This window comes from Pichia membranifaciens (genome assembly GCF_001661235.1).
Source record: "Pichia membranifaciens NRRL Y-2026 unplaced genomic scaffold PICMEscaffold_1, whole genome shotgun sequence".
NCBI lineage: Eukaryota > Fungi > Ascomycota > Pichiomycetes > Pichiales > Pichiaceae > Pichia > Pichia membranifaciens.
The window spans coordinates 315,189-338,477 of NW_017566982.1; the positions used below are offsets into that span (position 1 = coordinate 315,189).

Consider the following 23,289-nt stretch of genomic DNA (forward strand, 5'->3'; position numbering starts at 1 on the left):
TGTGTGTGGTTACAACGAAAGCAGACAGACCAACTGAACGAGCGCACAAGAACAGCAACCTCGCAGCAGAAGAGCAGGGAGCGTTTTAAAAGAGGCTGCAGCGGAGCACCCGATGGGGGAACGGGGACTATAAGAGCTGTCGCCGAGGATTCAAGATCAACACCGCGCTGCTGGAAATGAGGTGCGTCGGGGGTGCTACGGTGGCGCCTGGAAACGTGCCCGGGGCCAGCGCCCGCGCTGTCCACCACGGAAGGTGTGGAGACGGCATGTGAAAGAGGAGGGGAGGGATCCGAGAGGGGTTTTGTTGGGCTGGGCAGCGGGTGCGGGTGTGGGGATCGACGCGTCGGCGCAGTGGCGCGGTGGAAGGGAAGAGGGGGGGGGGGAGAGGAGGGTTGAGGCGGCTCGTGGATTTCTTTCATGATTTGGACAGCGAAGAAGAAGCAGGAGAAGGGGACAAAGAGGGCGCCAAAGGGAGGCAGGAGGGCAAGAGCAAGAGAAGAAACAAGAGAAGAAACAAGAGACAAGAACCATGGCGTGGAACAAGCGGACGCTGGTGTACGTGGAGCCGAGGGTGGACCCGGCACGGGTGTTGCAGGACGTGCAGCGGGTGGATAGGGGCCGGTACGTGGTGAAGACGTCTGCAGAGACGGCGGGGTACGTGGCCCGGCAGGTGAAGTACAGCGTGGAGGACTTCCACGGGGTGGTGAGGGACGGCGAGCTGGCGGCGCTGCTGGACACGGTGGGCGTGCTGCAGCTGACGGTGAGGCGGGCCGGGGAGGACGCCGGGGACGCTGCGGGCGGGTACTTCAACGAGTGGCACGCGTGGATGCGGCCGGGGACGAGTGTGAACGTGGCGCCGCAGCACGTGGACACGTGGCGGGCGTACCGGGACGTGTCGGAGACGCTGCGGGACGCGTTGGTGGGGCTGCTGCGGGGCGGCGCCGGCGGCGCCGGCGGCGACGGCGCTGCGCTGACGGAGATGGTGTTTGAGCGGGAGTGGTGGACGTGGTCGGCGCTGGACGGCGGTCCGGGCACGGCGGACGGGCTTGCCCGCCTGCTGCAGACGCTCGGGCTCGACGACGGCGACGTGCGGCGGGCGGACTACGACGCCGCGGAGCTTGTGCTCGACAAGACCCGTCTCAGCGTGTACCTGTACAGCTGCCGGCGGGGCGGGGCGGCGCCCGTGGACGTTGCGGTGGACGGCCCCGGCGGCGGCGGCGGCGGCACCGTCGCCCGCCACGAGTTTGCCCTGCTCACCGAGATGGCGCCCGTCGCCGCGGCCGCCGCGGACCAGCACCCGCCCGACCGCTTCTTGCAGGGCGTGCGTGCCGCCTCCGAGTCCCCCGACACGCTGCTGCCCACCATGTTCGTGCACATGCCCGCCGAGTACCTGCTGCCGCACGCCGGCTTCCGCACGCGCCTCGACCAGGCCGCCGCCCCGGCCCTGCACCCGCAGCTCCGCTTCGCCCTCGACTACGACCCGTGGAGCCTTCTCCCGCACGACGAGCACATCTCCGACACCTCCGCCTGCCGCCTCCACGCCGACCTGGCCCTCTCCCGCGAGTACATTCTCGACCGCTACGAGCTCGACCGTCTCGCCGCCAGCACCCACTCCTGTCTCGCCGGCCTCGCCAGCATCAGCAACGGCGGCATGGACCTCGAGCTCCCGGCCCACCGTGTTCCCGAGTGGGGCAGCACCGCCGACCTCCTCGTCGACCCGGCCTGCGTCGCCGCCCACAACGGCTCTTTCGCCGTTCCGATCCATCTCCGCTACCCGGAGCCGCGCCACCCAGCCCATCCCGACGAGCCCCCGCTGCTCGCCCATCCGCTCGCCCCCTGGACCGCCCTCTACTGGGAGTGTCCCGTCGACGCGTCGGCCTCACGCCCCATCGCCGCCTCCTTCTACCACGAGCCGGGCCGCTTCCCGCTAGGCGTCGACGCTGGCCCAGTTGCGCGCCGCAGATACTACTACGAGCCCCTTCCGGGCGCGCGCGACGCGCTGTCCGTGTCTGTGCCGCAGGGCGATGGCCGACGCGCGGGCGACGTGGACGCCGCGACAGCGTTTGTTGTCGCGGCGGCCAGCCTCGCCGTGGCAGCAGTTGCTATATTTAAACGGTGACGGGGCGCTAGCTTATGTAAGACAAACGAACAATCTGCTGATCGCCCGCCGCCTATCGCTATTTTCTGGAGAAACAGGTCCGGGGCGCCCTGGGGCGGCGAGGGCGGGCAGGCGTGGGTTCCGTGTTGGCTCTGCTCAGGGCAGGCGTGGTGGTGTCCAGCGTGCTCTTGTGCGGTGGTCGGTGCTGAGGACCGGGGTTGGGCGGTCGTGCGGTGTAGCCGTGATGTCCAGACCAGCAGCACAGCAACACACCCACACTCGCTTACCCCCAGGATCCCCACACCCCCCGGACCGGTCTTCTGCTCCCGCTGCAAAACCCTCTGTATAGCCCTGCTCGCCGCTATATATAGCACAAAGACATCGCACACAGACACAAAGGCACGTTTCCCACGCAGCCGGCTTCCAGGCTATCTCTCTTGCACACAGCGCCAGCTCTGCATCTGCACGAGCCTCTGCCACCCACACACACCCTCAGCTGCAACCACATACACCCCCAGCACCCCCCACCCACACCCGACACCAGACTACGCCCCCTTGGCTCTTCGCCCCTCTGCACCTCATCTCGTCCTCCACACACAATAGCCTGTCGTCTGGCTTTTTGTTTTTTTCTCGATAAGCTGCTTTTCCCAACTGGCTCTAGACCCTCACTCAACAATCCAGCACCGACAGCCAAAGCCCAACCGTCACATTGTTCTGCTTATTCAGCCTTGCACAAATAAATAGACTTTGCCCGCCGCAAGTGTCCCATCGCCTGCACTCCACACACACACACGCTCCTGCTAGAAGCGACAGCACCGTCTCGGCAACCAACCAGCAATGAACAGCCACAGATACTCCGTCTCCTCAGTGGCTTCGGCCAACTCGGCGTCCCATCATCAGCTCGACCACATCATCCCTCGGTCCTCCTCGGTCTCGGAAATGCTCGACATCGACGACAAGTTCGTCCGCAAGCCAAAGGCCAAGCCCGTCTACAACAAAATGAATAGAAACAGCCGGAACTACGCCGCCGCCGACGGCCCGACGGCCTCCACCCCGCAACTGGCCCACCACCGACAACAATCTCGAAATCAGGGACAGAATACAAGATCACAGCGTTCTCACAGCCAACACCGCCAGCAGCCTTACCAGCAACACCCACAGTACCAGCAATACCAGCAATACCAACAGTACCAGCAATACCAGCAATATCCTCAACGACAACAGCAACAACACTATCCAAACGGCTACCCACAGAACTCACAACAATATCAGCAGTATCAACAGTACCAGCAGTACCAGCAGTACCAGCAATATCAACAATACCAGCAAACCAGGCCTCAAAAGCAGCAGCAGCAGCAGCAGCAATACCCTCAGGCACAGAAGCAACCACTTCAATCACAACCCTACCCTGAGTACCAGTATACTCAACATCAACAGAGCATGCCGCAGAGTTACCAGAAGAGGAACACTGTCTCTCGCTTTGACCCTACATTGAAACAACACGCACATTCCAAATCCCAACCTCCATCCCAGCAACATCATCAACAGCAATTGAGACCTCATCAGCCTTCCAAATCATCCTCTGGTTTTTATAACAACCCCCAAGCTCCTTCCTCAAATTTGAATATCCCTCCCCAGGCACTCGGCTCAGCCTCAAACTTGGCCATGCGCCCTGCTAACAGGTCTTTCTATCCTCCAGTTGTCCGCCCTCATACAACCCCAACCAGCTTCACTAGCTATCATTCCAACACTACTGGAACAGCTTCCAACCCGAATTCGAACTCTGCTCCAAACTCTGGTGCCAATTCAAACCAAAACTCAAATCCGAACTCCAACTCGAACTCAAACCCTACTTTGAATCTAAACACTCTGGAAATACCAAATGCAGTGACATCAAGCTCAAATACAAACACAAATACGAACTCTTCTAGGGGCCAAACCCCTGGTAAGTCGTCCCCATCAACAACAAACACGACAACCTCTGAATCTTCATCAAGCACAAATAGAACTCCCGTAAAGCAATCTGTTTCCAACTCCAAAATTAACATAGTGTCTCCACTAACTGATATTTCAAGTGCGGAAGGTTTGGACGATACTTCTGTTAATAGCCAAACTCCACGTACATTAAAAAATCCAACTCAGCATCATGGACAGCAACACCAATTCCAACAGCAACAGCTGAACGTTGGTTACAATCATGCTGCAATAGCTGCAAAGGCTGCAGTTAGAAACGTTCCGACTAGTGCTCCTGCACCATCTATCAGACCCATTCCAGTTCAGACATCTGCATACAGAACTCCTGCTACTACAGATATTCCTAATTTGACACCGGTTCCTCGTGCAACACAGGTATATGAAGATAACCCCTCATCTGTCCAATCTTCTCTTCGTTCAGAGCAAAAGAGAGGATTTTTCAAAAGGATTTTCTCCCGTTCAAAATCAATAAAAGATTTGTCACCTGTTGACAGATCTCCTGTTTCATCCCCAAAGGACTCAAAATTCTCTCTTCGTAGACTCTCTCTGATCAGATCGAGCTCTAGAACTAGCACAGACCGTTCTCAAAGCACTTCTAGAGCATCATCTATAGATGCGAGAGGTACGAAAAGACTTTCAACTTCTTCAAGAAGCTCGTTGAAAGTCAATAAAGATTTGGCAGCTGATGTGAATTGCAATAAAGGTGATGCCTCAAGCAGTGATATACCAGACTACAAAAATTCTACTCCATCAAACACTAACAGTACGAGAATTTTTAGTCCTGTTACTGAAGCAACAGAAGCTGATTCATCACACAATACTTTGTCAAACACAGATTTGCCTTCATCCAATAGAACTATTTCCGATTTCAACTTTGGAGAGACCGAAAATTACAATCATATGACCGATTTGAAGACCCCTTTGTCCAAAAATGTCGAATCAGCCAAACATTCTCTGGTTGGAGTGAAGAGTAACAACAGTAGTTTCTTTTCCGCTAACGAGGGAGGCAAACAGGCGAGCAATCGCATAATTCAGGAAAGGGATGATACCCATCAGTTGCAAACGGTGAAAACAACAGAAACATCAGATTTTTCAGAAACCGATGAATTCGATACTTCCATGGCAAGTATCAGTAAGATCGACAGTTCTGTGGCCAAGAAGCAAGGCTGTGATAATGTTGTTCTAGAATTAGGATACCTTTCAACCATTGTCGGTTTGGGAGAAACAAGCTTTTTCAATTCCGAGTTAAAGAGGACTAATACGAACAAGAGCACTACTACAAATGCTACAACGTCGACAGGTAAGTCCAACACTGAAAAGGATGAACATGGTGTGATGAAGCTCTCTGTTCCTACAAATGATACTAAGAACGTAGTGAAAAAGTCTTCATGGGGCAGTATTAGAGCTAAGGATGAAAGGAAAAAGATGGTACGCAAATTAGGGCGCAAGATACCATTTGCTAGATTGCGTGAGCGTTTTGATATTAGCTTTGATGATGACGACACAAACAGTCACCATACTGGAGCTGAGTCTGATTCTGAAAGCACATCATATGTTAACAAGAGTATTTTAGAAGACGATGATACAGACTTTGAATTACATTCAGGACTCGATTATGACAGCGAGTTTTTTCAGAACCTGAAAACGAAACATATTTTGCCAGCAAATCATGAGCCTAGACATGGAGAAATAGCAGCAGGTAGTTTGAAAGGTTGCATGAAGGAAGGAGAAGAAGAATCTCATCTTTTCCATCCAAAAAGCGTTGATGTTGGGTTCATTGATGATGCCCAATATGGTGTGACGTTCAGTAACGAAGTCTACGATCGCTCGAATCCCGACATGAAAAAGGTGTACGTCATGATGACTTATTATCCGAGGGAAATTCGTGCAATTAGGATAGAGTTGAATGATTTCAAGAAGAATGAAATGGTGGTCAATGAAGCGAGTAAACAATACACACATACATTCCAGGTTTGATTTCCAAAACAGACCCTATTTACACTTGGTTTCTTGTTTCAATTTTTTTCTTTGGTATTAAACTTGTTGTTCTGGTAATTCAATTTAATCATTTTACTTTTTTTGTTTTTTTGTTCCTTTTTGTTCCTTTTTGTTTTCTAAATCTTATTCCCATTTTGTCATATTTATTATCATTACACAAAAATTATGAACATTTATGTAGTTATTTATTTATTTCATTCAACAAATTTGATATTTCCTAACTACCCCTGTAAGTGGAGTAACCGTAGTTACTTAGAAGTAATGGAATATGATAGTGGGCGTCGGGCGACTCAGGAATCTGGAAGACAATGTCCACGTAAGGAAAAAAGGTCTCTCTTTGCATATTGGAGAAATACTGCAAAGTGTTGAATCTGACCTTGTACAGACCGGGACGCAATTCGCTGGTGATCCATTCGCTGGATGCATCTGAGGGGTTCGCAAGAGACCATTCTTTGACTCTGCCGTCAGCATTTGTGTAAGCCGTTGCGATTGCCGACGAGGAAGGAGAGGATAGGTAAGTGAGTTCACATAAGACGTTGGCGGCTGGACGACCCACCGTAGTGTCCAAGATATGGCAGGTGATTGGGGAGACGGACATGACACGCTTATTAGGATGGTGATTAGATGGAAGAGGTAACCGGAGAGAAGGTTTGGGAGAATAAGAGAAGGAAGATGAAGAAGGTTGCAAGCATGAAGAATGATAAGAGAGGTCGGAGAAAGCCGAGGGGTGAGGAAAACCAGTTTTTCCTACATGAATCCAGAGAGTTGAAGACGGTGGGGGGTGGGGCGGGTGTATTTGACAGGTCAGAGAGGGTGGGTTACGGAAGAAATTGGCTGGAAAAGGAGCTGCTGGCACGGCGAGGCAGATATGTCAAAGGATGAAGCAAACTTGCGGCTTATACGTGCCGCCAAGAGGAGGTTGCAACAGAATGCCACAATAGACAACGCGGTGGACGACACGCGTGTCTCTTTTCGTGTTTGCGAGTCGAACAGGCGGGGGGAGAAGACGGCAACCGACTATTACGCCCCGGAGGTGTTCCATCTCTGCTGGACGATGCGAACGGGCGTCTATGCGGACCTGTGTGTGCTGGACATCCTCCGGAGCAAAAAGGTCTCCGAGGTGTACATGAACGAGGGGTTCAAGGCGGACATGCAGAACACGAGGATGCTGGGCAACTGGCCGGTGCAGCGGCTCTGCGTCGTGGGGAAACTGCTCTCGTGCGAGCAGCAGCAGGACGGCTGGCTGCTTGTCGTCGACGACGGTTCGCACGACGACGGCTGCGTGGAGGCCAGCGTCGACAAGTACGTCTGGGCGATGATGGAGGTGGAGGGAGCCTGCTTCGGCGTCCGTGCCGGGTGGTGTGTGTGCGTCTACGGCACGGTGCGGCGCCTGGGCACGAACCACCGCACGGGTGTCGTCGTCATGACGGCAGACCGCGTGTCCGTGGCGGCGAAGCAGCCCGGAGAGCTGCTGCGACAGCTGCAGTGGTGGCAGAGTGTGCTCCGGACGAGGGAGACGATGGGTTCCCCGTGGGTTCTCGACATGCATTCGCAGGACGCAATGGAGGCATTGCGCTCTTTGGAGAGACATCAGGCAAGTCCGACGGGGCCAGCAAGGCCACTGGAGCCGGCAGAACCGCCCCGCCGCGTCTCCGCCGGCCCCCGCCCCGGGGTCGAAGTGGTGGACCTCGACGCCGAGGACCACGAGCTGCGGGTGCTTGCCCCCGCCGGCGGGTCCGTGGGCGTCCCGCTTGCGGAGTGGGCCGCCGAAACGCTGTCGAGGCCCGTGGGCGTGCGTGTGGCCACGGCGGAGCAGCTCGAGCTGGCGGTGGTGCGGGCGCTTGTGCGCGAGACGCAGAGGGGCGTGGCCGACGGCGGCCCACCCGGGGGCGGCCCGCCGGTGGTGTCTTTCGAGCAGGTGTACGGTACGTACGGGGTGACGGTGGTGCTGAACGGGCTCGTGTTGGGCGGGTTCGTCGAAAGCAGTGTCGGGCTCATGCACGACGAGCTCGTGTACAGCTGCTGGAAGACGACGCAGTTCCGTGAGAGCAAGCAGTTTCTGCTTTCGTGTGTGCTCGAGAAGCTCGTCAAGCAGGGCGCAGTGGCCCCGGCGGGGGGCCCCCCGGCGGGCCCGGGGGTCGCTGTGGACGTGCGCCCGTTGGCGGCGGCCATGGGGCGCGTGCGATCGGTTCTGGGCGGCCACGGTGGGCCGCCGGCGGTGCCCATGAAGACGGTGCGGGCGGCGCTGTGGCCGGGGGCCGGGCGGGCGGTGGCACTCGGAGTCGTGGGCGAGCTGGGAGCGTGCGGGGCGCTTTCGGCAGGGGCGCCGGCGGGGGCGCCGGCGTGGAAGTTCGACTGGGCCGGCGACTGCTGGCGGCGGTAGCGAGGGAGAACGCGAGAGCGGAAGGGCCAGACGGAAGGTGGATGGATCCATGTATGTAGAAAAGCAGACAGCGTGCCAGGTGTACGTATATACCGCGTGCAGACAGGACTTGAACGTAGAATCCTGCTGCCAAAACCAACTCATCCACACACAAGCGAGGCAGATGCAGACGGCAAGACATAGATCGGGCTCTGTGGTGTCGGGAATTGCGTTCAACGTGCCCATTTTGGACCAGTACGAGCAGCTGAGCAGAAGTGGTCCAGGAGCACCAGAAACACGGACACTGCGGCGGTCGAACTCGTTCGTGCCTGCACCGAAGGAGAGCAGCAGCGGCATCAGTGGGACCGAGGGGCACCTCGCCATCACGCCGCTCACGGACAGGGAGAAGGCAGCCATATGGCAGAGAGAAGAGAAGCGAAACGAAAACAGCATCGATCTCGACCTAGACGACGAGCTCGTCATCAACAACCTTGAGTCGAACTTCGCCAACGAGCTGTCGGTGCGCAAGGCACAGGAGTTCAGGGACTTTCTCACGCAGACGAAGGCGCAGAATGACGCCTTTGTCACCGACGTCGAAGGCATCGTGTCCCAGTTGGAGACCCTGCTAGCCATACACAAGAACGTCACGATCCAGACACGAGATTTCCAGTCGGAGTCGACATCCCTGATCGACGAGCTCGAGTCCTACGAGACCCTCTACAACGACCTGAGAGACAAGTTTGCCATCTTCCAGGACTTGGAGTCGATCGTGAAGCGCCTCAACACCGCAAATAACTCCAAGATCGTCCTCAAGTCGAGCTTCCAGAACGACATCCTCTCCAAGTTGGACACGTGTTTGCTGTCGGTGAATGACCCGGCACACGCAAAGTACAAAGACATCGACTCCTACAAGTACAGGTTCAAGCAATGCATGATCCGGGCGCTGACTTTGATCAGAAACTACCTCATCAACTACCTGAAAACAGCCGAGTCGAAGGTCATCACCACCATCAACGAGCTACCGAAAGATAAGGACAACTCGATTGTCATTGACGCCTTGATCAACAAGAACTTCTCAGACAGCCTCTCCTCCTTCTACAGTCTTTTTGCAGAGATTTACAGAAGGATTAATGGCAACGACGATTATTTTAACCTACTTGACGACATCTACAACCAGTACTTCAAAACTAGAAGCAGCCTGGTCCACACTTACATCATCCAGCCCCACATGAGGGACAGCGTTAACTTCAACACAGATTTACTCAGTTTGGCAAACTCCAACCTGAAATTTTTTGCCAAGCTCATTGAAAGAGAGTTTGACATTTTCAGAAACCTTTTTTTCCTTCCGCCGAATGAAATCACCGAAACTATCGACAACTCGGCAAATTTGACTGCTGCTCACAAATTCTTTGAATCATTGTTAGACCCACTCTACTATCTATTGAGAAACAAGATATTGCGGGAGTCAGACATCAATTCCTTATGCGAAATGGTCAGTTTATTGAGATCATACACAGAAATGGAGAACGATACCACAGAATTCTCACAATATCTCGCCCTGCAGCAAAATAGAATTGACTATGACGAGCTTTTGCAACCTGTGCTGGAGGACACTCAAACTCGATTGGTTTTCAGAATCCACAAATTTGTTGAAACAAATATTGTCAATTACAAAAAGACCGGTAAAGAGCTTATCATTAGTAACAAACCAGTGGCTGCCGCAACCTCAGATATAAACCCCAACGCAGACTACATTGATGACAACATAATGCTCAACTCAAATATGATATATCCCCCAATCATCAATTCTATCAAGCTTTTGACAAAAATCTACCAACTTTTGAACCAGTCGGTTTTTGACGACATAACCAGTTCCATTGTTCACCTATCACTCCTTTCGTTGGAATCCAACTTCAGCAACATCTCCTCAATTGACTGCAAACTTTATGAGATTAGATCATTGATTCTTTTCAAAGAATATATCAACACTTTTGAAATCGAACATGCTAGAAAAGAGACTTCTTTGGATTTCAGTGGGCTCAAAAAGTTATACACTAAGTTTTTAGAGAGAAATACAAAGATAGAGTTGAAGTCAACAGAACACGAAAGTTTGTTCAACCTTATTCTTGGTTCCATCCCCAAGGTTGTCAACGATTATGTCGATTGTCGTATTGAACTCCAGATCGAACTTCGAAATGTTGTGCACGAGTTTATTAAAATCACTTCTAAAACTTTTGTCGAGCCGCTATTTAGTACCCCACTTGAAGAACTAACCGCAGAGAAGGTCAACACTATCAATACAAAGCTTATCTCTAATATTCGGTCGGAGTTACCAAGATTGAAAATATTGATCAAAGATTATATAAGAGACAATAGAACGAGTACCTTCTTACTTGATGGTATACAAGAGGAGATTCAAAATGAGTATACCTTGTTCTACGATAGCGTCACTGCTTCAGGTAAGGGCGAAGTTATTGCAGAATTGTACGATGTTGGATATTTGAACAAAATTTGGGTGGAAACGGTGAAACTCTTGTTTATCGATGACGAGGAGGATGAAGATGGAAATTTGGATGACCTCAGAGACATCCAAAAGGATATAGAAGCGATGGCAGACTATCCATTAGATGCAGATACAGCATCTTCGGTGGTCACGTCGAGTTTGTAAATATTACCTTGTATTATGTCTATAAAATGTAGTAAAAATGTTTCTTTACGAAAAGGAAAAACCTTGTTGTGCGCTTGTTATATATACATGCTGATAATGGCTTCATCCAAGCACAGCAGCTACTTGTGCGTCTTCATCATCAAAGGGGTTGTAAGAGTTGTCTGCAAGTATCCTGTTCAACTCTTTTTTTATGAACGTCAACTTCGATGGATCTATTAGCAGATGTGTATCGTCAAGCTCTTCAATGACAATATCTCTGTAGTCCTGGTCGATTCTAACGACCAAAGATTTGATGGAGGGATCACACTCAATCAGCATCCCTTTGATAGCTCTTGCCATTGTTGATCGACGGCAATAAAACTGGTGAATGTACGCTACTTGGGATGGTGGGAATGTAGGCTCATCGATTAAGATGGCAAAAGAGGACAAGAATGAAGTCTTCGAAGATACGCGGCGGACTAGCCCATATTATTATTGTGCAGGTAGGCGATTTCTATATTTTCCTCGCTATCTGCACAGGCAGTGTACGTACTATCAGTATTTTTTTCGGGTACTAACGTTTTGAAAAGGGAAGACAGGCTAGAAAGTCATTGTAAATTGCATAAGGTGGACACGATTTTAGGAATTGGCAGTAGTTGACATCATGCCGGAAAAGCAAAGTAGTGCTGATAACGGATCCGTGAGAGGCCACGACTACAATGATGAAGTGGCAGACTCGACTATGGAATTCATCGAAGAAATACAAGATAAGGCAAACAATGAAAGTGGAGCTCAACCAAAAAGCCACCTCGAAGCCGATGTGATGGCCAATCTTAATGAAAAAACTGTGGAGGCTGACGTAGGGGATACTGATGACGAAGATACCATGAAAACTGAAGATACGGAAGAAGCCGAGGATGAAAATGAGGAACCTCCCATTTTGAAATATAAACGACTCACACAACTACCTCCGAGATTTTTCCACAAAGATCCTGTGAGCACCTGTTTCATACACCAGAAGCTCTTTATCTTTGCTACACATTCTGGAATTGTACTTATATGCAAGCCTGATTTCACACCAATCAAAATATTCAAGGCACACACAGCATCAATTCTTTCAGCCGATTATGATGGTGAGTATTTTGCAACTTGCTCAATGGATGGAACGGTCATTGTTGGCTTAGTGCATGATGAACAAGCGTCAGGCCTGGTCATCAATGATTCTGAAATGGTGAAATATAATTTTAAGCGTCCAATTCATGCAGTAGCTTTGAGCAAGCCGTACTCTAAAACCAAATCATTTTTTTGCGGCGGTACAAGTGGAGATCTTTTGCACTGTACAAAGAATTGGTTGGGCCAAAGAGTGGATACGGTGATTGATAAAGATGGAGAATGTGTCACAATGATAAAGTCCGAAAATGATCTACTAGTTTGGTGTAATAGCAAGGGAATCACCGTGGGACAGATGAGTACGAGGAATGAGTTATTACATATTAAGGTTCCAATTGGAATGAGCCGACCAGAATTGTACTGGCCAAAAATTCAATTTGTTGACACGGATAGAATATTGATTGGTTGGGTGGACCATGCGTGGTACCTCAAAATTTTTAATGAAAGCACCAAGAAGAATGACAGAGGTGAAGAAGTAAATAATGGGTTTCACAGTAGCGGTCAAAGTACCAGCAATGTGTTGAGTACCGCTGCTTCGAGTTTCAAGTTACATTATGATGAAAAGCGAGTAGAAATAATATACCATGAAAAGCTATCGGATTGTTTGATTGCTGGAATATCCGAATTCAACAACGACTTGATGGTCTTGAACTATCTACCGAAGATAGGGAAGAACCAATATTTTCCACCCGAACTGAAAATTTTAGATGGTGTTACATTTGATGAGTTGAGTGTCGACGAGTTAGTGCTAAAGCGCTATCAAGGGTTAGGAATGAATGACTATCAGCTACAACAGTATAGCGTTGAGGGAACTGAGGATTCAAAGACCGAGATGAAATGGTTTTTGGTTTGTGCAAATGACGCCATAATTATTGAAGAATTTAGTTTACATGACAAACTCACCTGGTATCTTTCCAAAAAACGATATTTTGATGCATGGGTGTTGAGCGGTTTATGGTTGGATCGATTGGAAAAGCTAAAGATTGGGAAGAAACAACTAGAGGTTTACTTCAAGGAGAAGAAATGGGATTCTGCATCCGAATTCACTCAAAAGGTTTTGAATATCGATGGAGGTGAAGAGTTTGAAAATGATCAAGAAAAGATGTCATACATCGATACTGTAGTTGAAGAATGGAACAATATTCTACAGGTATTCAAAGAAGAAGGAATTCTCAGCAAGTATCCAGACATGTTACCTGTACATAAATTTGAAAGTGAAAAGCAAATATCTGAAGAGTATTACGAGGTGCTCTTACATAGTTTTTTGAAAAACAAAGAGTATGAGAAGTTGATTCATTATTTGGAACAATGGGATCATAGATTATTTGATCTACAAGACATACAATTGCACATCAATGAAGTGCTTCTTGACCACGGTGATAAAGACGATGACGAAATTCGGGGGTTGAGAAAAATATACATAGCCAATAGTTTAGAGCTAGACGAACCTGAGCTTTGTGTGAAGCAGCTGATTATTTTGAAAGATACGACTTTGATGGAATTTTTGGATGAATACCATCTCATTGGAAAGTATATTGAGATGTTACCGCAGATTATACTAATTGGAGTTGATGAAACATTATTGACAAGCAATGAATTGGACAAACTTACACAGGAAACCCCATTATTCACCAATGTTCAGATACTAGTTGAAAACAGCCATGAAATTGTCCCTCGAGATATTATAGGAGTCTTTGAAAAAAAAGATCTTGAGATTGTGAACTATATCTACTTGAAGGAGTTGGGAAAGATGGACAAGCTTCTGATCAAGGACTTTGAGGACGAGATGATCCGCATGTATGCAAAGTTCAATAAGGGAGAGTTGAAAGGTTTTTTGAAAGATCACAAAAAGTATTCCATTGACGATGCCATCAAAGTGTGCGAGGAGTACGAGTGTAATGAGGAGCTTGTATACTTGCTGAGCAAGATTGGAGAGAACCGGAAGGCGTTGACTTTGATTATCGATAAGATGGAGGACCCGTCAAAGGCGATAACATTTGTGCAGTCTGTCAACGAAAAGGAACTATGGGACTATTTACTTGACTATTCGATGAGCCGGAGTAAGTTTGTGAAGGAGCTGTTGTTGAGTGTGGGCATGTTGGTTGACCCGATCCCGGTTGTAAGTCGGATTCCGCTTGGTGTTGAGATTCCAGACTTGCAAAAGGCGATTGTGAATATCACCAAAAACGTGAGTCTCGACCGGGAGATCTACGAGATCATCTTAGGGATTATTTCCGGAGAGTACATGGAGAAGAGTTTACACTTGAGAGGAATACGAACCCGAGGAAGTATGATGAGCGAAGTGGAGGTGGCAATGATGCGGAAGGACATTGACAGCTGTTACGTGAAGATCAGCAAGGAAGTTGGAGGCCTTGTGAAAGAGGAGGATGTGATTGGCGAGCGGTGGAGAGGGGACCGGGGGAACAAGGTCGCACACAAGTCGTACCTGAAGTTCAAGATTGGCGGGTTGTAGGGATGCGTGTAAACATGCTATGTAGTGATCTATCAAGAAGAAGTAGAAGAAGGAGCCGAAGAGTTCCCGAAGAATCCGGAGAAGAAGTTGAGCCGGCTGAACAGGGATCCGCCGACGGAGGAGAGCATCTCGTTGGCGATGTTGTTTGCCTTGCCGAACTTGTCGCACTTGGTGTAAGCCATGGTGTTTGTGAGGGAGAGCGAGATGGAGACGATGACCAATATGAGGGAGAGGAGCTCGAGCTTCAGGACGGCGAAGACGGCGAGGACGGTCCACACGGCCGGGACAACGTACATGAGGGCCCAGAAGACCTTGGAGTCAATGGGGTTGATGTATCTGGCCGGGTCGGCGTTCTCGAACACCCAGATGGACTGGCCCAGCTCGTTGGACTCGTTCCACCAGCGCAAGCCCACGAGGAGCCTGCCCGAGATGTTTTTCACGTTCCAGAAGTCTGCCGCAAGAAGGAGGATGACGGTGATAAAGAGCAGGATGTAGTTCGACGTGAAGAGCATTCCGAAGAGGTAGATGGCGATCGGCGTCAGCCGGAGCAGCAGGAAGGACAGCAAGGCGACCGGGTGGGACGACTCGGAAAGCTTCTGGTAGAGTGTCTGCGGGAGCGACGACGTGTGCTGTGCGGGTGACGCTGGGGGCAGGTCGGACATGTGCGTGCGATTGACTGTGTATGCGGCGTGGACGTGTATTAGGCGGCTGCGTGGACTGTCTTTGGCGTGTTTCCTTCCGTGTCCTGGCTGCCGTCATCTTAACATCCGTGGCGATCAATATCCATGCTCAGCTCCACCACAATCCTCATCCGAAATCCTTGCCGGGCCGATCGACCCCAACCTCTTTTTGCTGACGTAACTCGGAAGCAAATCCTTTTAATTAGATGTCGGAGCAAGCCCACGGAAAAAAATCCCCCCCTCGTTCCGTCCTCCTCCCCCAGCCGATCCGCAGCCGCAGCCGCAATTAGACCCTCTTCGGTAACCCGCTGCTGCGCCCAAAAGCCGCCCCGCGCGCCACAGGGTGCCGGAACCCTCGAGAGGCGCTAGACGACGCCAGATGACGCTACACGCCGTCTGGGCACCCGTTTCTGCCGTGCGCCGGCCTGCTCCGCCGCGCCTGCTGTTGACAGTTGTCCGCTTCCAGCCGGAGCTCTGCGCGCCTCACCCCCAGCAACAGCCGGGCCCCGGCCGGTTGCCAGGCGGAAGCGAGGCGCCGCCTATAGCCGCCTGCAGCCGCAGGATCGGCCGTTTCTAGCATTTTCGTGTGACGCCGTTGTCCGCAGGCGCTCTGCGGGCGTTTTTCTCCCTCGCTGCGGCCGCGGCAGGCCGAAAAAGGCAAAGGCCCCGTTCTCCTCACGTCACGGGGCCACGGCCCTGGACAGAACGCACGGAGAGGAAAAAAAAAGAAGAAAAAGAAACCGAAAGACAGGCCGAGCACCCAGATAAACTTTCCAGCACCCGACCAGGTGTGCAAGAGGCAGCTTGCTACTCTGTTGGTCTGTTGCGTGTTGGTGGTTGTTGTTCTTCTTTCGTCCGTTGGACTTGTCTCTTCTTCGTGTGCTTTTCTTGTGTTTAGCTGTGCTAGCTGCGTTAGCTGTGTAAGCTCAGGTTGTTATCAGGGTTCCAGTCCACAAACAGAGTTACGATTGGTTGTTGTTTCAGCCCCACATAGAGAATATGACTCTTGCTAGCGACATGCCTCCTGCAAAGGAAAACGTGAATGCGGCTGGTGCCGTTCCGGGTACCGCTATCACCGCCACTGCGGTGACAAACGCTGCGGAACCAAGTGAAGGAAGCTCGTCGTCGTCGCACGACGACGACGAGGTGCCTGCTCCGCTGGCCACCAGCGATGTGGAGAAGTTCGACGGAGACCTCGAGCGGGGGTCGATGGAGTCGGACGAGTCGAGACTGATGCGCATTGAGACGTCTTCGAACTTGTCCAGAGAGCTGTCGAGAAAGTTGACCGGGGCAGACAACCTGAAGGTCGACACGTCGACGCCGATCCCAAGAATGGGCAAGGACAGGGACTATCCGCCGCCTCTTCCAGACTCGTCGATGTACTCGGTTGCCTTTGACGGCGACGACGACCCCTTGCATCCGCACAACTGGCCGGTCATGAAAAAGCTGATCCAGTGCTCCATCGTCGGCGCAAACACCTTCTGTATCGCCTTCGGCTCTGCCATCTTTGCCCAGGCCGTCCTTCCCCTCTCGAAAATCTACCACGTCCACTATGTTGTCACCACCTTGTCCGTCACCTTGTATGTTCTTGGCTTCGCCACCGGTCCCGTTGTGTGGGCCCCATTGTCGGAGCTTTACGGGAGAAGACCGGTCCTCGTCATGTCCTCCTTGGCGTTCTGCTGCTTCAACTTCGCCGTCGCCGTCAGCGACAGATTGGAGTCCATCCTCATTTGTAGGTTTTTTGCCGGATGCTTGGGTGCTGCTCCATTGGTCGTCGTCCCTGCCTCCTTTGCCGACATGTTTGGCAACGAAACTCGTGGTACTGCCATAGTCATTTTCTCCATGTGCGTTTTCGTTGCACCTTTGATGGCTCCTTTCATCGGAGGCTTTATTGTGAAAAACCCATCCTTGGGCTGGAGATGGACAGAATTCATCACCGGTATTCTATCCGCTGCCTCCTTTGTCTTGATAATTTTCTTCGAAACTGAAACACACCACCCAATCATCCTTGTCCAAAAGGCTAGAGAAATCAGAAGAAGGACAGGCAACTGGGGTATCCACGCTCCTCACGATGAGTTCTCCCTCAACTTGTCCGAAATTGTTGAAAACAATCTTGCCAGACCAATCAAGATGTTGTTTCAGGAACCAATCTTGTTCTTCATCACCCTTTACAACGCTTTCATCTACGGTATGCTTTACTTATTCTTGAGTGCTTATCCGATTGTCTTTGCCGAGGGTTACGGCATGTCCGGAGGTGTCGCAGAGTTGCCATATTTCGGTCTGGTGATTGGCCAAACCCTTGGAGGCCTGTTCTGTATCTGGTCCGAAAGAGCCTACGTTAGAAAGCTGAAGGAAAATGGTGGTAAAATCATCCCTGAGAACAGATTACCCCCAATGTTGGTCGGTGGTATCTGTTTCCCAATCGGTTTGCTATGGTTCTGTTGGACTGGTAACTACCACGAAACCGTCCACTGGATGGCTCCAACTGCCTCTGGTATCTTCACAGGTTTCGGTTTGATTGCAATTTTCAACCCTTCAATGAACTACATCATTGACGCTTACTTGGTTTTCGCCGCCTCCGCCATGGCTGCAAACTCCTTCCTCAGATCCGCCTTCGGTGCCGTCTTCCCATTATTTGCTACCTTCATGTTTCACAACATGGGTACAAACTGGGCAGGTCTCTTATTGGGCTTGTTTGCCGTCGTATTGATCCTCTGTCCTCTCGCCTTCATGAAATGGGGTAAGAAGTTAAGACAAAGAAGTAAGTACGCTTTTGATCTGAGCTGAATGTGTTTTTTTCGGTCCCTTATGATCAATTGCATCTGCCACATTGGAATATGAAACCAAATTCAGATATCCAAAAAGAAAAGGAAGCAGAAAACAGATAAACTCCTATTATAAAAAGTGAAACATAAAAATGAAGAACAAAAAAATGGAACAACAGATTCAAAACTACATACCTAACCACACACTCTTTTACCACAATTCTCAAAGAAATAGCATTGACTCTTTAACATCATGATATAAGAAAGAAGGAGAGAAAACTTTCAATATACAAGTTGAGCGTTTTGGTCTCACTAGTATGACTTTAGTGGTATTGCCAGCTTTTGTTCCAATCATTGATCTTGTATCATCCCAGCCTATTTCCCTATTTTACACCATTTCTACTATCATCAATGCTCTTTCTTTGCTGCTTTTTTTCTTTTTCCCCTTCTTTTTAAATACGAACAGTTTAATATTCTTTTATAAATTTCTCCCTAAATTTACAGCTAACAGAGCTAACTAATATATACACGTGAATATATATTTATGTACAGTTTGACGTCTACGCTTTTTTTGCAAAATGCCTTGCTAACTCCTTAATGACGATTGAAACCTCCTGTTTCCTCACCTCATCAATTTTTCACCTTCATCATGTAAGCGACCTCAGTGTTTTTTTCTCTCCCTGAGAACGCAAAAAAAACCTGAAGTATTGACTGGATTATTGACTCAGCTTTTAAGCGTTACACACTCCAAAACACATTCTTTGAAAACACCTTACCTTATAAGCATCACAGTCAACCCAGTCATGCCTCCAAAGCAAAACAAGGAGACAGAAGATGAGCCGAAAATACAGGCTATTGTTCTGGCTGATTCTTTCCAGACAAGATTCATGCCTTTGACGTCCGTTAAGCCAAGGTGCTTGTTACCGTTAGCCAATGTGCCGTTGATTGAGTACACTTTGGAATTTTTGGCACAGTCAAGCATAGTGGATGAAGTATACATTATGTGCTGTTCCCACGCAGATCAAATTCAGGAGTACATCGACGAATCGAAATGGGTTAACCTTTCTTCTCCTTTTAAAAAAATTCAAACCATTCCATCGAAAGAGTCCAGATCAGTGGGTGACGCAATGAGAGACATCGATTCAAGAGGCTTGATTACAGGAGATTTTATCTTGATTTCTGGTGATGTTGTCACGAATGTGGATATCACCAAAGTCCTGGAAGACCACAAAAAATATAAACAAAGTGATCGTGACTACATATGCACAATGGTCCTCACTCAAGCCGCTCCAATGCACCGCTCGAGATCCAATATCGAACCGGCATGCTTTATCATGGACAAAGCAACAAACAGATGTTTATATTACCAAGATTTGCCTCCAATCAATGGTAAAAAGACCTCAGTCAATATAGATCCTGAAGTGTTAGAAGATATTGGAGAATTTGAAGTGAATAATAGTTTGATTGATTGCCACGTTGACATCTGTACAGCTACTGTTCCAACAATTTTCCAAGAAAATTTTGATTATCAAACTTTGAGATCTGATTTCGTGAAGGGTGTTTTAGGCAGTGATTTATTGAAAAAGCATATTTATTCATACATAACTACCGATCAATATTCAGCAAGAGTTGAAAGTTGGCAAACATATGATGGAATCTGTCAGGATGTCCTTGAAAGATGGTGCTACCCTATTGTTCCCGAGAGAAACTTGCTTGAAGACCAAACATACACCTATGGAAGTCAACACATCTACAAAGAAAATGATGTGATACTTTCTCAATCTTGTAAATTACAGTCTTGTGTGGTTATCGGTAAAGACTCATTTATTGGTGATCACACCGAAATTCAAAATTCTGTTGTTGGCAGATCATGCAAAATAGGAAATAACGTGGTGGTAGAAAACTCGTACATTTGGGATGGTGCAATCATTGAAGACGGATGTATTATCAGACATGCTATTGTGGCGAATGATGCTATCATTAGAAAAAATGTTATTTTGAATCCAGGCTCTGTCATAGGTTTTGGTGTAGTGATCGATGAAAATGTCATTGTTGCAAATAATGTGAGAATAATCAAGAACCCAATCCGGAGTGCCACATCTAGTACTTTGATTTCAAGTGAGGAGGAGGACGAAGATGAAGATAAGGTCGAGGACGATGAGTTTGACGTCCCTTCACGTGTTGTAAGTGAAATGGCTTTACGTGATCCAAATGTCGTTGGCTATAACGGCTTAGGGTTCCTTTATGAAGATGACGAAGATTCCCAGGGAGGAAATGGCGGAATTGTATATGAGATGGCAGAACTCAATCTCTCTGACTCATCAATCGCCTCCAGTGCGATTACTGTACACCACACGAATAAGAAAAAGAAAAGAACGCACTCTTCAGCAAGTGGATTTGTGTCTGAAGATGAAGGTGAAAGTTTTGACATTGAAGCAATAGCAACAGTTGAACGTGCTATGGAAAATAATCATGATTTGGACACTGCAATGTTAGAACTGAACACGTTACGTATGAGTATGAATGTGACCTATCATGAAGTTCGTGAATCCTCATGCTTGGCTATGGTTAAACGTGTCAACCATTTTGTAGATACAGATACATTAGGTGTGAAGAATGCTGCAGAAAAGATATTTAGACAATGGGGTAAGATGTTTGAAAGGCAAGTTTTCGATGATGAGGATCAGGTTGATCTTTTGCTGATTTTACAAAACATCTGTCACAAATTGGATGCGGAATACAAGGCATTACTGTTTGGCTGTATTGCAGTTGTCTTATACGACATTGACATCTTAGATGATGAGAACATTATTGCTTGGTGGAACTCTGAGGAGTCTAAGAATGTCCCTGAAATTAGGGAAAAGATTGCAAAATGGATCGAAATGTTGATGGCCGATTCCAGTGACGAAGGAAGTGAAGAAGAAGACAGTGAAGAAGAGTAATGTTTCCTTACTGTGCATTATACATAGACATATACAAGAAGAAAAAAAACCTTAATTAATTAGTAAATAACAAAGTCATTGTCTGCGTATAATAGTTGCTGATAGTCCTTTTCAAACAAAATCGACTTTATTTTTTCGAGGATATCTATTGATTGAACGTCCATTCCATTTAATTGGAAAACTTTCAAGATACCAACAAAATGTCCGTAAATCTCAAAATCCGAGATCAACAAGGAAACTAGTCCACCAATATATATATTCCAATGACAAATGATTGCACATGAGGAACGGTAAGGCATAGAATATATTAGATCCAAAATGTCACGCAGGATTGATCTGATAATTGATTTATCTCTAGTGCCGATAAAAAAGTATGTGATGAATAATTTTAACCCATCCATGTATAGCAAATTACAGTACTTTATAGATAGGTCCATTTTGTAATCTTCGAGCTCTAACCTTTCGTACTCAAAATTTAATTTTATTTTGTTCAACTGACGTAAAAACTCAAAGCCATTGACAGTAATCTCTGCGGCAGCATCATTCGATTTATTTTCATTGAGAATAAAGTAAACAAAGTTGAGCCCAGATAGCTTCAGACCCTTTTTTTGAGAGGTGTGCATAAACTTGTTGATATTTGATATCAAATCGGTAATATTTGAACAATGGCCCGCCATCAGATTCATACCATTGCTTGCAACCGCTATATTTGAGGTTGTTATGTTCCTAAGCGAACTCAAATCTCGTCCAAGAAATCCGTTTCCTGCGCTCACGGCAGCCAATGAAGCTGTGTGGTTGTACCATTCAACTATTACATCGTACAATGCCAATGCAGCGACATCAAATGAATCCTCCAAGTTTGCTGAGCTTTTGAGCGTATACGATTTACTAATCAATTGGTAACACCCATTTAAATGAGCTCTCCAGCTTTCATCAGATGCGTTACCGGAAAAGATTATCACCACTGCGAAAGTAAGTATGACTAGATCTGAGAAAGTGGGAGAGTTTTCCAAACCTGCTCTCAAATAGTCAATGCATTGCTTGAAAGTTGGGATCCGTACGTTGACGTCCCATAGGTCTGCTAGGTTTTCATTGTTGCTGATATTGTAAAGTCGAACTACATGCACTGAACAGTGGTAGGTGAGGATACTTTGGAAAATGGAGCTTTTTGTACCCAACTTGAAACATAGATCTAGTACAGACATCAAGGAAGTTTCTGAGTATAAAACAAAGGTATAGAAAAACTTGGTTATTCTGGCTAGCGTCCAAGTAAAGTCGATGATAGATTGGTCGTTCAAGGAGATTTCGCTGTTGGTAACTATCGGGTCATATTTCTTGATTGTATCGACGAAGTAGTACATGGGACCACCATCCCATGGGATATCGAAAACATGTAAGTCTGGGTGCGTTTTTTCATTGTATAGATATGTCATTGTTTTGTATTCTTTGTTCAGTGAGCTCAAGTAATCCAGATCGCTCTGTCCGACAGATATGAGATCGTTAAGTTTTATGTGAGAAAATGAAAACTGGCTGCCGACGTCACTCGAATCAGACACTGAAGCGTTGTGCGGAGACTTGCTATTGAAGTTGTTGAGGAAAGACGGGGAGGGGATTAGCTTTGAGTGTTGCAGTGCTGTCAGCTTTGCTGGGTCTTCGCCTAAGTGGTAGTGGATGTTCATGTTTGCGGGAGTCATCGGGGCCGGAAGGAAGACGTGTGTCGGATTGAGTATTTTGTCGGTAGTTGATAGGTTACTGGTGCTGCTCGATGGTGAAACGTTTGCTTCATCGTGGACTGCTGCGGCTCGAGCCGAGTAGTCGGCATCACCTGGAAACACAAGTCCTCCATTGGCTGCTGCTCTATCCTTGACGTTCGTGAACTGATTGTTTTCCCAGACAATGGTGGTCTTGGCAGTTGTATTTCGTTCTATGGTAGAGGCTGTGCTTTCGAGCAGGAAATTTGTGAAGTATTTGCACTCCGTGCTCCGTTTCAGACACCGTGAGCAGGTTGGAAACTTTTCATCGCACTTCACATGCGACTTCTTGCATTGCAAACAGCCTCTCCTCGAGTAGTCCGTTGACTTTTTCTTTTTTTTGATTTCCATTGGCAGTAATTACTTCTCTGTGTTGTTTCATCCACGTACGGCCGACCAGTACATTATACCCTTGACAGCTATTCTTCC

At 48.5% G+C, this 23,289-nt stretch overlaps 9 protein-coding genes across 9 annotated transcripts; 5 read left to right on the top strand and 4 right to left on the bottom strand.

Annotated features, from left to right (window-relative positions):
• Positions 1 to 529: 529 nt before the first annotated feature.
• PICMEDRAFT_70092 (hypothetical protein) lies at positions 530 to 6,049 on the top strand (the record flags this gene model as incomplete). The annotated part of the gene is made up of 3 exons (XM_019163545.1): positions 530 to 1,144; positions 1,457 to 1,686; positions 2,944 to 6,049. The coding sequence occupies 3 exons, from the start codon at positions 530 to 532 to the stop codon at positions 6,047 to 6,049; spliced, it is 3,951 nt and encodes a 1,316-aa protein (XP_019019571.1).
• A 238-nt stretch (positions 6,050 to 6,287) lies between these two features.
• PICMEDRAFT_70093 (hypothetical protein) lies at positions 6,288 to 6,668 on the bottom strand (the record flags this gene model as incomplete). The annotated part of the gene is made up of 1 exon (XM_019163546.1): positions 6,288 to 6,668. One exon carries the CDS (start codon positions 6,666 to 6,668, stop codon positions 6,288 to 6,290), a length of 381 nt encoding a protein of 126 aa, XP_019019572.1.
• Positions 6,669 to 6,938: 270 nt separating this feature from the next.
• PICMEDRAFT_70094 (hypothetical protein) lies at positions 6,939 to 11,100 on the top strand (the record flags this gene model as incomplete). The annotated part of the gene is made up of 3 exons (XM_019163547.1): positions 6,939 to 7,394; positions 7,989 to 8,156; positions 8,623 to 11,100. The coding sequence occupies 3 exons, from the start codon at positions 6,939 to 6,941 to the stop codon at positions 11,098 to 11,100; spliced, it is 3,102 nt and encodes a 1,033-aa protein (XP_019019573.1).
• PICMEDRAFT_14033 (hypothetical protein) lies at positions 11,082 to 11,491 on the bottom strand. Its single transcript, XM_019160193.1, has one exon. The coding sequence runs from the start codon at positions 11,437 to 11,439 to the stop codon at positions 11,203 to 11,205; it is 237 nt and encodes a 78-aa protein (XP_019019574.1). The 5' UTR covers positions 11,440 to 11,491; the 3' UTR covers positions 11,082 to 11,202.
• Positions 11,492 to 11,743: 252 nt separating this feature from the next.
• Positions 11,744 to 14,722, top strand: PICMEDRAFT_70096 (hypothetical protein; the record flags this gene model as incomplete). The annotated part of the gene is made up of 1 exon (XM_019163548.1): positions 11,744 to 14,722. One exon carries the CDS (start codon positions 11,744 to 11,746, stop codon positions 14,720 to 14,722), a length of 2,979 nt encoding a protein of 992 aa, XP_019019575.1.
• A 77-nt stretch (positions 14,723 to 14,799) lies between these two features.
• Positions 14,800 to 15,336, bottom strand: PICMEDRAFT_18818 (hypothetical protein; the record flags this gene model as incomplete). The annotated part of the gene is made up of 1 exon (XM_019162087.1): positions 14,800 to 15,336. A coding segment is annotated over one exon (537 nt), but the record flags the coding sequence as incomplete, so codon positions are not given.
• A 1,065-nt stretch (positions 15,337 to 16,401) lies between these two features.
• Positions 16,402 to 18,189, top strand: PICMEDRAFT_70098 (hypothetical protein; the record flags this gene model as incomplete). The annotated part of the gene is made up of 1 exon (XM_019163549.1): positions 16,402 to 18,189. The coding sequence occupies one exon, from the start codon at positions 16,402 to 16,404 to the stop codon at positions 18,187 to 18,189; it is 1,788 nt and encodes a 595-aa protein (XP_019019577.1).
• A 700-nt stretch (positions 18,190 to 18,889) lies between these two features.
• On the top strand, positions 18,890 to 21,579 carry PICMEDRAFT_14036 (hypothetical protein). Its single transcript, XM_019160194.1, has one exon. It carries the CDS (start codon positions 18,971 to 18,973, stop codon positions 21,107 to 21,109), a length of 2,139 nt encoding a protein of 712 aa, XP_019019578.1. The 5' UTR covers positions 18,890 to 18,970; the 3' UTR covers positions 21,110 to 21,579.
• Positions 21,169 to 23,211, bottom strand: PICMEDRAFT_70100 (hypothetical protein; the record flags this gene model as incomplete). The annotated part of the gene is made up of 1 exon (XM_019163550.1): positions 21,169 to 23,211. The coding sequence occupies one exon, from the start codon at positions 23,209 to 23,211 to the stop codon at positions 21,169 to 21,171; it is 2,043 nt and encodes a 680-aa protein (XP_019019579.1).
• Positions 23,212 to 23,289: the final 78 nt, after the last annotated feature.

Bases quoted from the DNA above. Each gene is read 5' to 3' on its own strand.
- PICMEDRAFT_14033 (XM_019160193.1), bottom strand. From the start codon at position 11,439: ATGGCAAGAGCTATCAAAGGGATGCTGATTGAGTGTGATCCCTCCATC.
- PICMEDRAFT_14036 (XM_019160194.1), top strand. From the start codon at position 18,971: ATGCCTCCAAAGCAAAACAAGGAGACAGAAGATGAGCCGAAAATACAG.